Source organism: Meleagris gallopavo, chromosome 3, assembly GCF_000146605.3.
Source record: "Meleagris gallopavo isolate NT-WF06-2002-E0010 breed Aviagen turkey brand Nicholas breeding stock chromosome 3, Turkey_5.1, whole genome shotgun sequence".
Classification (NCBI taxonomy): Eukaryota; Metazoa; Chordata; class Aves; order Galliformes; family Phasianidae; genus Meleagris; species Meleagris gallopavo.
The window spans coordinates 42,620,353-42,633,687 of record NC_015013.2 but is presented as its reverse complement, the minus strand read 5'-3'; the positions used below and the strand labels follow the sequence as shown (position 1 = coordinate 42,633,687).

At 36.2% G+C, this 13,335-nt stretch overlaps 1 protein-coding gene across 1 annotated transcript in view; it reads right to left on the bottom strand.

Moving 5' to 3' along the window:
- LAMA1 (laminin subunit alpha 1) overlaps window positions 1-13,335 on the bottom strand; it is a 73,987-nt gene that overhangs the window by 43,262 nt on the left and 17,390 nt on the right. The window contains exons 11-21 of the mRNA XM_010708786.3: window positions 12,994-13,098; window positions 12,003-12,214; window positions 10,450-10,561; window positions 9,445-9,555; window positions 8,558-8,685; window positions 7,912-7,998; window positions 7,347-7,558; window positions 6,722-6,828; window positions 5,112-5,292; window positions 4,055-4,191; window positions 1,874-2,110 (exon numbers count right to left, since the gene is read on the bottom strand). Coding sequence (XP_010707088.1) covers window positions 1,874-2,110; window positions 4,055-4,191; window positions 5,112-5,292; window positions 6,722-6,828; window positions 7,347-7,558; window positions 7,912-7,998; window positions 8,558-8,685; window positions 9,445-9,555; window positions 10,450-10,561; window positions 12,003-12,214; window positions 12,994-13,098 — 1,629 coding nt within the window. The remainder of the gene's footprint in view (window positions 1-1,873; window positions 2,111-4,054; window positions 4,192-5,111; window positions 5,293-6,721; window positions 6,829-7,346; window positions 7,559-7,911; window positions 7,999-8,557; window positions 8,686-9,444; window positions 9,556-10,449; window positions 10,562-12,002; window positions 12,215-12,993; window positions 13,099-13,335) is intronic.

The following is a 13,335-nucleotide window of genomic DNA, read 5'->3' as shown; positions in this document are numbered from 1 at the left end:
TTACACAACAATGTTTTTTTTAAGAACACAGAACACTAAACTAATTTCATGTATTCAAATTCCTAACTAAAATTAGCAACTATGTTTCTCCATTAAAGGCAGAAAACCCTTCTTTCCCCTACCTCCACCTAAAAAACAGGCCCTTAAAGACAAAGATGCTCAATATGAATAGAAATCAAGGGACTTCAATTCTCCACTGTTAAGTTCCGGCTTGAAGAAAAACTAGAAAAATTAGTCAGTGTTGATCCTATTATTAATCAGAGCACTGGAGAGAGGCCTATGAGAGTATATATTTGTTGCATTGAAATAAATTTTCTATTACTATGTTTTTCAATAACGGAGTCCCACCTTTAAAAAAATTATTGTACTATTAAATTTCTGTCCTTAATGTTTCTTATTTTTAATAAAAGAATGACCATTCAGGCTTCTGTATTAGCACGATATCTGAAATATTCTTAAGTACTGCTTTTGTTTATAATATAGTAAACACAAATTTGACTTTGTAACATAATCAGATTAAGAAAAAATGTTGAGATTATCTATTTTGTATTTACTGGTTTCTTCCTATCATTTTAAGTTGGATTTTTCAGAAGAGAAGATTGTATTATTTGAATTAATATACCGTTCCCAAACCTAATAAAATCATGTGTGTATGAGCAGAAAAAAAATTCTCTGTACCTCTTTTTTTTTTTTTTTCCATTATTAGAATACAATAGCTTTTCCATTGGAGTTCTGAAGAATTTAATTAGCTTTCAAAAATGTTTTCACATCTAGAATGGAAGGAGCTATAGATACACTATCTCTACAGAGGACAAAATAATTATCTGTCAAAACAGCATGTAAGGAATTTATACCTTTTTAATTAAGAAGGAAACAACCTTTTTGTAAGTAATTTTCTTAATCTCATAGATAGTTTCAGAAAACTCAAGATGGTTATGCAACCTACAATGTGAAGCGTAACTCTGGCAGCAGAGACTTCCTAGACTCAATGAAGGAATAGAATTTCCATGGCTTAAGGTAGTAACATTTTCTCTACATTGCTCACTGCATTAGAATTTATTTTCTTCAGTGGTCCTTTTTGTTCTTTTTCAATCTTCTATGTGTACTGCAAAAGTAAAATTTAATAGCAACCCCAAAAGAATGCATGAATTATGACCAATTATTATTTGCTCTATTTGCAAAGCAAAACGCAGGTGGCATAAATAAAACACTCAAAAAATGTATCATTAAAAATGGTATCAGATGGCATTCACAACACAGAGAAATGTATTGAAATTGAAGTCATTAGCACCATTCTCATATATTTAATAAGGTTTACAAAAATTTTGTCTCATGGCCAGTATACTGTCCTATTCAAAAAGGCATCCTTGCCCTTTGTGAGGCAGACAGAAATCTAACAGCAAAAGGGAAATCAAGACAAATGTGTCCTTAATCCTTTTTCATTTCTACCCTACAGTACTAATACATGAAAAAAAGGATTCTGAACGTACTGTAAAAAGGATGCAGTTATAGGTATTCACTTGGCACAGGATAAGCATATGGATTTTACATTTAGCAAATGCAATCAAATTGAATTTAGGACTACAATGAGAAAGACTAGAGTCATTAAATATGCCAACTCCCATAAAAGATTTGATAGAATAATGACTGATGCCTGAACTCATTTGGCAGTTTTTAATCCAAATGACTCATAACTAGACTGACTTAGCAATGGGACAGAAAATCCATTTGGTGTGATTTTAGGAGTTCTTAGAAGTATCTCAAAGGAGGAATGCAATCTAAGATCCTTCTATCTCTATAGCTGTTACGATTTTTATGAAATAAATTATCAGAAACTCCAACATTTCCCAAAAAAGTCAGAATACTTCAATACCTTGCAGGTACAGATGCCAGTTTCTTCTTCACAACCACAAAGTCCTTCAGTGTCATCGCACATCTCTGCTTTGGTTCCACTTAAGTCACAGTCACAAGCAACACAGTCCGGGTAGTCCCTGTAGCCTAATGCACATCTGGAACAGTTTTGTCCTCCAAATTCAGCTTTGCATTGGCACTGACCCGTCAAAACATCACACTGGAGACTATTTGAACCAGAGCCACTACAGTTGCAGGCCTTACAGAGAAAAAAAATAAATCAGGAATAACTCTTTTAAATCAATGTTGTTAATTTTGTTACAATAGGAACTGTACATTAAATTTAAAATACAGTATATTTAAAAAATTTAAAACTCAGTGTTTGTCAACAATTACTGTACAATATAAAATGAAGAACATCATTCATGGGATTGCTTCACTTGTATTTAAAAAAAAGAATTGTATGTCATTTCTGTTAAAGGATGGAATGTAAAACAAACAGCTTTCTTGATTCCCAGAACCAGTTTAGAACCAAAGGAGTTAAAGGAACAAGTCTCAGAAGATACAACTCAAAAATATCTTAATTAAAAGAGTATTTATTGAGTGAAATAAATTATAAAAATGTTACGTAAATAGTGGATTATATATATACACACAGAAAGAAAGCAAGAGAGAGACAGAGTAATTTATAGACTAGAATATATTTATAGAATGGAAAGAAAAATCTTAATACTGACATTCTTTAATGACATCCAGGAGCATTAACAGGATCTACATCTCACTCCAGCTTCATTTGTTTTCTGATCAGGAACTGAGAATCTCACTGAAATCTGAATCTCACTTCCAAAAGTAGGAAGTTAAGCATACAACGCAGTTCAGTGTACAACCCCTACAAGCATATTTAAGTATTCTCTGGCATTCTTCACACATTTGTTGCTCAACCTTTGTATTAAGCAGACTTCTCACTCTCTCAGTACTATGTACTACACTGCATAGTCTAATACACTTTATGACCAAACAGGTTTACAACTTTGGCTCCTAAATACCACTAAAAGTTTGCAGTTCTGAAGGTTAAACCTTGTTTTATCACAACAGAACTAATTTACACATATTTCCATCTCAATATCACAATGATAAATAAGAACTCTAAGGTGCACTTAATTGAGCAAAGCACTTCACTTGACAAAGGTTGTAAGCAAAACAGAGCTACTCTTCTGCTCAATTAATGTACCCAGGAATGGATTCCAAGTACTGAGAAAACACTCAACTTAATCCAACTTGATCATTGGCAAGTACTGGTGGGATCAGCCTAGGAAAGGAAAACTTAATGAGTTGATAGTCTACCACCACCATACCCTTGCCCAAGTGAAATGGCACAGGAACCAGCACACTGTATTTACAGAACATTCACAAAAAGAATGAGAGCAGCTTGAAAATGCAGAGATTTAAAGAAAGTTGCTATAAATCGTAGAGATTGCTAACTCCTAAGTCTATACTAAAGAGCTATTTTATCATCCTTACTCTAAAAAATTAATGACAAAATAATAAAAGATCTTGGCTGATGCTTGTACTTGTCAGGTATTTATCACATATAATGACTGATCTTGTCAAGTTGATTAAACTTGTGGTTTCTCCATTAAATTGCCCATTATGCTCAAGTAATTCTGAGGCTTTTTAAAGTCTTAGCATTTATAAAATAAAGATTGGTTCAATGCCATATCTGATAGGAATGTACTGGGAAAACCTAATTGTGTAAATGGTTGATACCCCTCGGATCTGAAGTAAAGTTGCATTTTAGTGCTTAAAAATAAATGCTAACCTGCATTCAGGAAATATAAACTAACTACCTTACATCACTTATACTTTTTTAAAGTGTTTAATAATTTCTATATTTCATTTTTTTTAAAGCCATAATATGAATCATTAGTCAACACAGAAGCTATGTTCTTTGCTTAAGCAACTGATAGTCAAAATGCACACTGAAATTCCTTAGATGATCTATGAACCTACCCAGACACTCTGGACCATTATTTTCAAAGACAGCAATCTTAGAAAGTTCTTCAATAAACACCAGCACTAACACTTTGAAACATAAAATAGCAACTGAGGTCCTCAAGAGTCCAGTTCTAGCACAGTTATACATGGCTCTAGTAAATGGCAAACTGCTTTGAACTGTCTTGGCCTTTCAAACAGCCTACCATACCTTGCAGCCAAGCTTAGGAGAGAGTCCCCAGTGATTTTCTTCACAGAGTTCACATTTTGGTCCCCAAGTATGAGGGGGACAAATGCATTTACCAGAATCTGCATTACAGTTGTTCTGAGTATGAGCACAGTCACAGGCTGTAAAAGAAATGGGACCAAATGATTAACTTTCTTTTCCTAAATGGAATGAATTCCATGACTGTTGATAATCTTACTTTTCTTAATGATACAGTAAGGCACTCCTTGTACTCCTTGTCCCTAACTGAGAACTAAATTAAAGACAGAGTGGCAATCTTATTTTTTTAATTGAAAATCCATTATTCCTGTTTGATGTAGCTGTTTGGTGATTTAAAAAGCAAGGCTACATTTACACAGGGGAATCAACAAAGCCAAACAGAACTATCATGGAGAAAAGTAAATCTATAGGGGAAAACACTATTACAAAGGGTGCAAAACTGATCGGGGATTTGATGATTAAAAGATGCAATACTATTCTTGCTAGAAAGTGGAAATTCAGAAACACTTTAATTGCTTTAATAAAATTTACAAATTTTTTAAGTCTAAAATGGTAAAAGATACCTAAGGGGTCTTTGATTCCTAGTACAGACACGGTGTATCATCCCACTGAAGATTTCACATTACTACACTGTGAAAAAGTGTCTCTATGAGATTGGAGACAATGGAGGTAGGTATTCCTTTAACTATACTATACTATGTTGGAAAGAGTATCTTATGAACACGATAAATCTGAAGATGTCATCTTCCCAGTTAGGATTAAAATTTTCCTCTAATGGGAAAATACAATCAATGGCCTATTTTATCAAGGAGGAAATCATACTTTGAAGAATTAAACAGAAAAAAATATGGCAGAAGTTTGCAATAGTAGTAGTTTTTAACTTTTGTTCCCAAGCTTAATCAAAGGAAATGATCAGGAAACCATTCTCCAGACTTCTTGGAATATTTATCAAACCCACTGAACACTGCTGGAGTAAAAAATGCAATACACTGCTGAAAGAAATTTCACGCAACCCCTGAAAGAATCATGGATTAGAGCTTACGTGTACAGCCACCATTCTGCAAAGAGTGAAAGCCATGAGCACAGCGATCACACTTTTCTCCAGCCACTCCTGGTAAGCAGTGGCACTGCCCCTGATGATTGCAGTCCTCAGAGATGGAGCCAAATTGACTGCAGTTGCAGGGAATACAGCCAAGTCCAGTAAGCAAGCCATAAAAGCCATTCTGTTGAACAAGAAGAAGATACGTTAGAGTACACCAAGTCTCTCAGTTACTTTCCTGGCCATCTGACCTGCATGAATATTGATCAGCTCTGTGAGACTGCTATGGGAGGACTACCTGGCCTCATCTCTTTGCTGTTCCCAGCTGCATGCAAGTACGCATTTAGATGAAGAAATGAATACTGAAATGGTCTCGTGGTCCTCTAATCTCATTAGTGAGACTCGTTTTAAACTCTGACATTATTTTTAATTAAAGACTTTCATGAGGGTAAGGGTAAGCAGTGCTGACCAAGCAAAGATTTCTGTGAATTAAAGAGCAGAACAGAGCATGTCAGTGACCTATGGTGCATGTAAATTGAAAAGCATTCAGCTCAGCTGGCACAGGGGCAGTAACTGGGCACAGAATTTCTGCTCTGGTCTCTGAGTCAGTTCCATACTCAGCAAAGACTAGAAATTGTTGTTTTGTCTCACCAGTGAATACCTATTTGTTCTTGTAACAAGCCTGTCTTTTAGCTGAATCTCTTTCTTGGTGCTCAGCCATGATATATTTATTATCACTAATTACATTTTTCAGATATTCCCAGAGTTCATTTGCAGAAGCACAGCATTAAGATGCCTTCAGGTCTGTTAGCGGCAGTCAGTGTCAGTTTGGTTTTTTGCAATCAGCAAACGACTGCACACTGTCAGACAGCGCAACACTAGCCTGAACAGCCCGATTCAGAAGGGGGCTGAGTTACAGCTTCACAACTGCAAAGAGCACAGGCAGAGCAATTTGCAACTACAAAAGCCAGTCTAGACAAACCTTTGGTCTCCTCTCCACCAACAGGTTCACACTTCTCTGAACTTATTTGCTGCTGTTTTCTGTATCTGCTCTAGTCTGAGTTCATCCTTCTTGGACAGGGATGATCAGAATATTACACAGCAATCTAGATAGGACCTCACTGGTATAGTAGGACTGTCTATCTCTGATAGAAATAACTCACTGACATGCTCTAAATCATATCTGCCCTTTCTGAAGCTGCATCACATAGGGGGCGGAGGCCTCCTATAGTCTAGTAGTACACTAGGGACTTTCACCTCCTCCGTCCATCTCAGATCACACAAGTTTTTCTTCTTGGATTCCAAGTTACACTGCATTTTGTAGTACTGAAAATCATCAACTGTTTTGCTGTCGATCAACAATTTTAAGGCCAAGGCCTTAAGTTAAAGTATTGAACAAACTGATCAAAAACATCTGGTTTCCTACACAGCAAGCATGAGTTCAAATTTCCAGAAAATTCTGAAGAATGTTAAGTGAACTTATATATCAAGCTTTCAAGCAACCAAAAAATTCCTTTTGTGTCTCCTCACATTGATGATGGTATATGCAGATAAACAGGCAGACCTAGATATGAAAAACCACAGGTATTGGAAACAGGTAAACATCTGCTTACCAAGCACTTGTCACATTTTTGTCCAATTACATCTGACTTGCAGTCACAGACACCTGTCTTGTGATGACAGACACTGGAAAGGGAACCATTCACATGGCACTCACAGGCTTATGTTTAGAAAAAAAAATAAAAAATTATTAATGTTTTTATATATGCATTTGTTATTATGCAGTATTCCAAATTTGTTTCATAATTGTGTTTCATTTGTTCATCTATATCCTACAGATGCTAATATACTACAGCAAAATTTGTACTACACGTCTAGGCTAAGCAAATAAACAAAAACACAGCAATGAACTCTGTGAGGAGATACATTTGGGAAGTTCGTTTTTCCTGTCCTCACATGTAAAATTCAGAAGCAGAAAATGTATACAGCAAGTCACTGGAGAGGGAGCATTAAGCAAGCCAGAAAGTTTCAGAAATATGAATTGTCAGACCCTAGCACAATATATTCCATCCTCAGGCTAAACAAAACCCAAAACTCATAGTTTTCAATCTGTACTTGTCAACTCACAACTTGAAGGTTAACTCTTTTGGAAAATACATGCATCTTCCTATCCGTTCTGCTATATACAGACCACACTTTTCTGTTCTTTACATTCTCAGAGTAATAATAACAGCTTACCACGGCAACTTTTCTCAGTCACTGCATCCCCATAGTACCCATCAGCACACTTTTCACAGTGAAGACCTGCTGTGTTCCCCACACATTTCAAGCATTGGCCTGTGACGGTATCACAATAACCATCTTCTTGAGGGTTTACATTGCCATTGCATTCACAAGGAACACACGACTGTCCAGGCACCAATGGATTTCCATAGTAACCATTTGCACACCTGCACAAGAGATTAAAAAACTTTGTCACAGAATAGCCCAGGTTGGAAGGGACCTCAAAAGATCATCTAGTCCAAACTTTCAAAACGTTTGTCTAAACTGCCTAACACCCTGATCAGCTTGAACCTTGAATGCAGCAGAAACGCAGTCATGTCAAACACTCTCCTCACTCAAAAGAGTATTTCCTATTAAATTTGCTCTAAAGAATCAGTGTATTACAAGCAAGGACAAAGTGAGGAAAAATTTATTAGGAATCTTTTGTATGTGTGATGTAAACAATTCAAAGTAGATGGGATGATGACAATCACACAGATGCCTTACCCACAGATTCCTTACCCAAAGTTAACATACATACCTTTCACACCGGGAGCCAGTATAGCCTGGAAGACATTTATCACAGACAATTCCCTCTCCTTCACTCAGCTGGCAAGTAGGACTGAAACTATCAATGGTATTTGTAGAAATTAATATTCAGAAACACAAGATAGTTGCAATTCAATATATCAAGACTCTTCAAATCTATGTACATATCTATAAAACCACATAATCGCACATGTATCTAGATTAACACCAATGTTTTAAACATCACAATATGTCAAAACAGAATTATCATTTTCAAAAATTCTTGTTGAGTTTTATATTTTAAAGGAAGATTCTAGCAAATTTGACAAGTATGCATACCAAGCTCCGCTGTTTCAGGCGTAACAGTTCTGTCCTTCTGTTATTTTCTGAACATGAAAGATAACAGTGACTTTGTTCCAAGTTCAAGGACGGGTCTAAGTATTTCTTTTTGTACTTTGTATACAAACTACGTGAGCTCACTCAGCCTGTCTTAGTCTACATTTGACAACCTGGCAAAACAATGTCTCTATATCACAGACTCAAATGAAGTGAGAAAGATAGTTCCCTCTCCTTCTCCTTTAGATTTCACAACATTTTCCTTTATCTTACTTTCTGATTTTGCTAAAGATGCAACAGAAAATCTGAAACATGCAGCTTACTTGTTTGCAGCAGAGCTCAGAGGACAGGCACAGGGCTGGCAGTCCTCAGGAGTTCCTTGGGATGGACTTCCATAAAAGCCAGGTAAGCACTGATCACAAAAAGGTCCTGTCGTGTTGTGCTGACAAGCCTGTGAGACATGGCAAAAAAATTCATATTTACTTTTGAAGGTTTTTCACTCCCCTGAGGGATCTCTGCAGGAATCTGCATGCAATACAGCATTAAGATACAAGGAAAGAACCATGAACAACTTTGAAAATAAGTTGTTTTGTTGTGTTTTTTTTAACCGAGTTACAACGATTCCTAACTTTTTCTTTCCTAAATTTTAAAATGTAACTTTACCTTACAAAATACTACCTAAACATGAATTTAATCTTATTTGGCATATTGCAAACTTGGACAGCAACAAATTTGGTAGATATATATTTCTTGCTGGTGTTTAGTCATTGCCTTTCAGAGATCTTTACATTTCATGAGAGATCTGAAAGCTAAACCTTCAGAAGGGAGTGAGCATGTAACTTGCACTGATGTCAGTCACGGAAGATATATATACCTGCATTCACTCTGCTTAATTTTATTCAAGTTTTACTGCCAACTTAAGCAAGCAAAGTTAAGATTCTTATCAGTGAGTATACATTGATATTTTTTCTTTAGCTCTAATTATTCCACACTTGAAATGATAAAATGAAAGAAAATCTTTAATGGAGAAGAATTTACTGGAGTCACCTGAACACATGCAGTGTAAGTAAACAATGAAAGAAAGCATAATACACAATTTGTACCCATAGCTTGAAATTTACATACACCATAGACTTGACTCCGACAGACAAAATGCTCTCCTAATTTCTTAACAGATGCTTAAGACACAACACATCGGGGGACAACTTACAAAGCAAACACCTTGAGTATCACATTCAGTTGCATGCCCATTGCATTTGCAGGGTTGACAAATACCACCAAAGAGTATTCCATCCACTCGGTAGTACCCAGGGAGACAGGACTGAAAAGAAATGAGGAGAAAAAGCAGTAGCATTATGTGTGTTAAATGTATGCCTCAAATCATTTTCAAAGAGACCACTTCCGACCACCCACTGACTTGTTCACACTGTGGTAAACTGAATGCTCTTTCAACTCTGTTGATGTCACTGCAACTCTTTTCTGTTTTTTGTTTGTTTTTTTTTTTTAAACTTGAACTGGATGAAGGGAATAAGAATTAGCACCATAAAACTTTGATTCAGCCCTTTGTACCCTGGAGACGCATAGATTCAGTTTTCTGCAGATGAATATATGAATTTCTTTATAATAGGACAATAAAAAACAGATGGTCTATCTCATCTGCAGAATCATTAATGATGCTACGGCACACAGCTTCATAATGAAATTATTTGTTGAAATAATTCCTGCTGTTCTGCAGGTGGTGCTCTGCCTCCACAATCTTCTATTCACAGATACATAAAATGCCACCTAACCTTACACATTTGACCCTTGTGATATCTTCCGAAGACAAGCATTCCTCCCTGCTAAGATTCTTATTGCCTCCATAAAATTAACTACATAAAACAGAAATGCAGTGAGCAATTCAGATCTAGGAAAAGAGCTATCTGTGAGTCAGGTAAGCCTGAAACAGCTTCACAGAGCTTTTACAGCTACTCCCCCTGCAACACTAATTCTGCAACATGTATTATCATCTTTTAGTGACAGCAAATGGAATTCAAGAAATAAGCTTAAAATCCCATTCAGTGTATCGAAAAGAAAATATCTACGGTATTGTGTACAGTACACAGCATTTCACCACAGAATATACACTTTAATGGCAGTGTAATTAAAAGACACTTGCCTTTAAAACCTAGATCCTTTCAGAAAAAAGATCAGTTTGCACACACAAAACAGTTACCTCGCATGATATTCCTGTGTAACCTTGAGGACATTCACAGAATTCCACATCTGGTGATGAAGAAAGATCTATTACATTTGCACTTGCATTGTCCAGGGTCACTGAGTCCAGTCTAGGATCAAGCATGAAGACGTCACATTATTTTTTTCCCCAAAATTTCATTTTAAACAGTTTAGTTGGTACTACTGAGTACGTTACCACTGAGTATGTTGCTCCCTGGCAGCAACAGCTGAGGAATGGTCAAAAATCTCGAAAGACTATGACGGTAGTGTTATCACTGCATTTGCAGTTCTCAGCTGGAAGCAGTTATATCCCCATCCTGTTATCCTTATTCTAATTCCCATTTGACTTGGTGCCTTCTCCTGAAATGAGGTTTAATCAAAAACTCCCCCTCATTATAGAAGTGCATGGGTGGGGCAGATTTCTACTGCAGTCCTGAGGTAAGATAGCTTTACCACATCATGTTACTAGAGGTGTTCAAGGCCAGATTGGATGGGGCCCTGGGCAGCCTGGTCTAGTATTAAATGGGGAGGTTGGTGTCCCTGCTTGTGGCAGGGGGGTTGGAGATTCATTATCCTTGAGGTCCCCCTTCCAACCCTGGCCATTCTGTGATCATGTCTGAACTAGACATACATTGTAGGTGGGTAAGTAGTGAGAAATAGCATCTGTTCACTGCTGGTGTATACTACAAGGCAAGGCAAAACCCTATAGTACAAACAACAACATTTTGCAGTAGAGAAAATTTTCTCAGCCATCAGTAAAATGATTAAAGTGAATCTTTACAAACATTCCAGAAAGTTTAACACACTATCCCTAAAGACATAAATATAATCACTCCTCAAGGGCACAAAGTGAATTTTCTTCATGCTTAACTGTCATAATGATGATATCAACGGTAAATGCTACCAATTTAGGGAATGAGGAAGAAAGGCTATTGGTAAGGCTAAGGGAAGTAAGTAAATAAGTGATGAAGCACTGGAACTGATTCCCTTGAGACCATTTTATTCCTGTACAATTTGGAGAACAGGTAAGAGAGATCTGCAAGAACTGATAAAGATACTGCTGATGCTGACTTGAGACTATGAAATGACCAGGTAAACCAGCCCAGACCAATTTTCCTATTAAGCATTCCCTTAGAAATAACCATCAGAACATCTACAAGCAGATATTAAAAGAAATTACAACCAGCTTCTTTACAGGCCAGTTCTCAATCATCAATGATGGATTAACTTGCCACATACCGAAATAAGCACACTTCTGAGAGTTTAGGAGGTATTTCTTTCTAACAAAGCTGCCATTGTAAAAAAGCTTTGGGGAATATTCCTTTAAGGTAGAAAACAATAATTCTGCTTTACATATCCCTAAAACAACCACATGCCCTTTTCTGTACATTCCACATGAATGTGGACAACACTAGTCTTAAAAAAAATTCAATGAAGAATGTTTTCTTCTAGAAATTGTTAATGCAAAACTACAGGAACCACAAGCAGTTCTACACATGCACGAAAATAACATGAGTATATAGATTAATTTTAGTATTTTCTGTCCCTTACCTGTACACAGCTTTTTTGGCAATGTTGTAGTTAGCCCTGATCAGAAGATGGGTCACGTTCACCAGAACAGTCATCAGCCTTTCTCGGTCTATGGCTTTTTTTGTATTGAAGTCTATAAAATTTTCTGATACCAATCTCACTGAATTAGAGTACTCCTCATAGGGCTGTAATGACAAACCTGCTGCTCTTGTGCTCAAAATCTGACCGTTGCCCTAAAAGTGAAATACAGAAAACATTTTTCGTATCTATATGGAAATTTCATTTAGCTGTTACATTTAGTGTCAGATACACATCCAGATAATGTAGAAAAGAAGCAAGATTTCTTTCATTAGGAAAAAAATAAAAATTAAAAATTAAAAAAAAGTCTGTATTTTCTATAGATTCGGGAAGATTACAAACCCATTCTCTTTTGGTTCAGAGGTTTCAGAGACACTTGATTTTCTTTTAGAAAAAGAATTAAATTAAAAATCAAACTCCCCTGCAAAACAAAATCTTTCTCTGCTTCGCTCTGTTAATAAGCACATATTAAAAAATAAAGTTTTTTCAGAGGTGCCCCAACTTCATATGGAGCCTTAGCTTTTAACTGCAACATAACTTCAGAAAAGTAAACAAACAGAACAAATATTCATCTGTTTCATAAACATAAATTAATCCTACTTACTGTAGTTGCCTTTTAAACAGAACGTTGCTCATTTAGCAATTACCACCTCATGTGTTTTTAGCAAGGTTAAGATTTAGGTATTTATTTTCTAAAAATAAGAATAGAATTATCTGCCTACAGTTTCAGAGAAACAAAGCAGAAAATGAGAGAACTGAGTAGCAAGAAAATCTTTGTAGTGACTTGCAAAACATGATTTAAAAATTAGATCTAAGGAGGAATTAAAAATTATTGCTACATAAGTACTATTTTATTTTCCTCTTTTTTTTTTTTTTTAACCTATTCATGGATTTCTAATGATGTTTGAGTAGTAGCCAGCTGAAAACCATCCACCTTAATGATGACATCCACGCTAGATACTATATTATCACTGTCCATACTCTCCATCGGAATGTCGTAAGACACGGTATACTTCAAATCCCCACCAAAAGCTGTGAGCTGAAATAATAAAAAAGAAAGCCTTAACAACACAACCTCCAGTCAACACAAAGAAGAGACATCAGAAAGTCCAGTGTATTTTCCCCGAAATAAAAGAACACATTGGCTCGCAAACATCACTTTCCAGGGAAAAATTAACAGGCTGTGCCTATCAGCACAGGGACAAGTGCTGACTTGTTGCTGCTGTTCCAATGGGGAAAGTCAGCCGAAGGCTCTACAGAAGATTTAGGTAAGTTT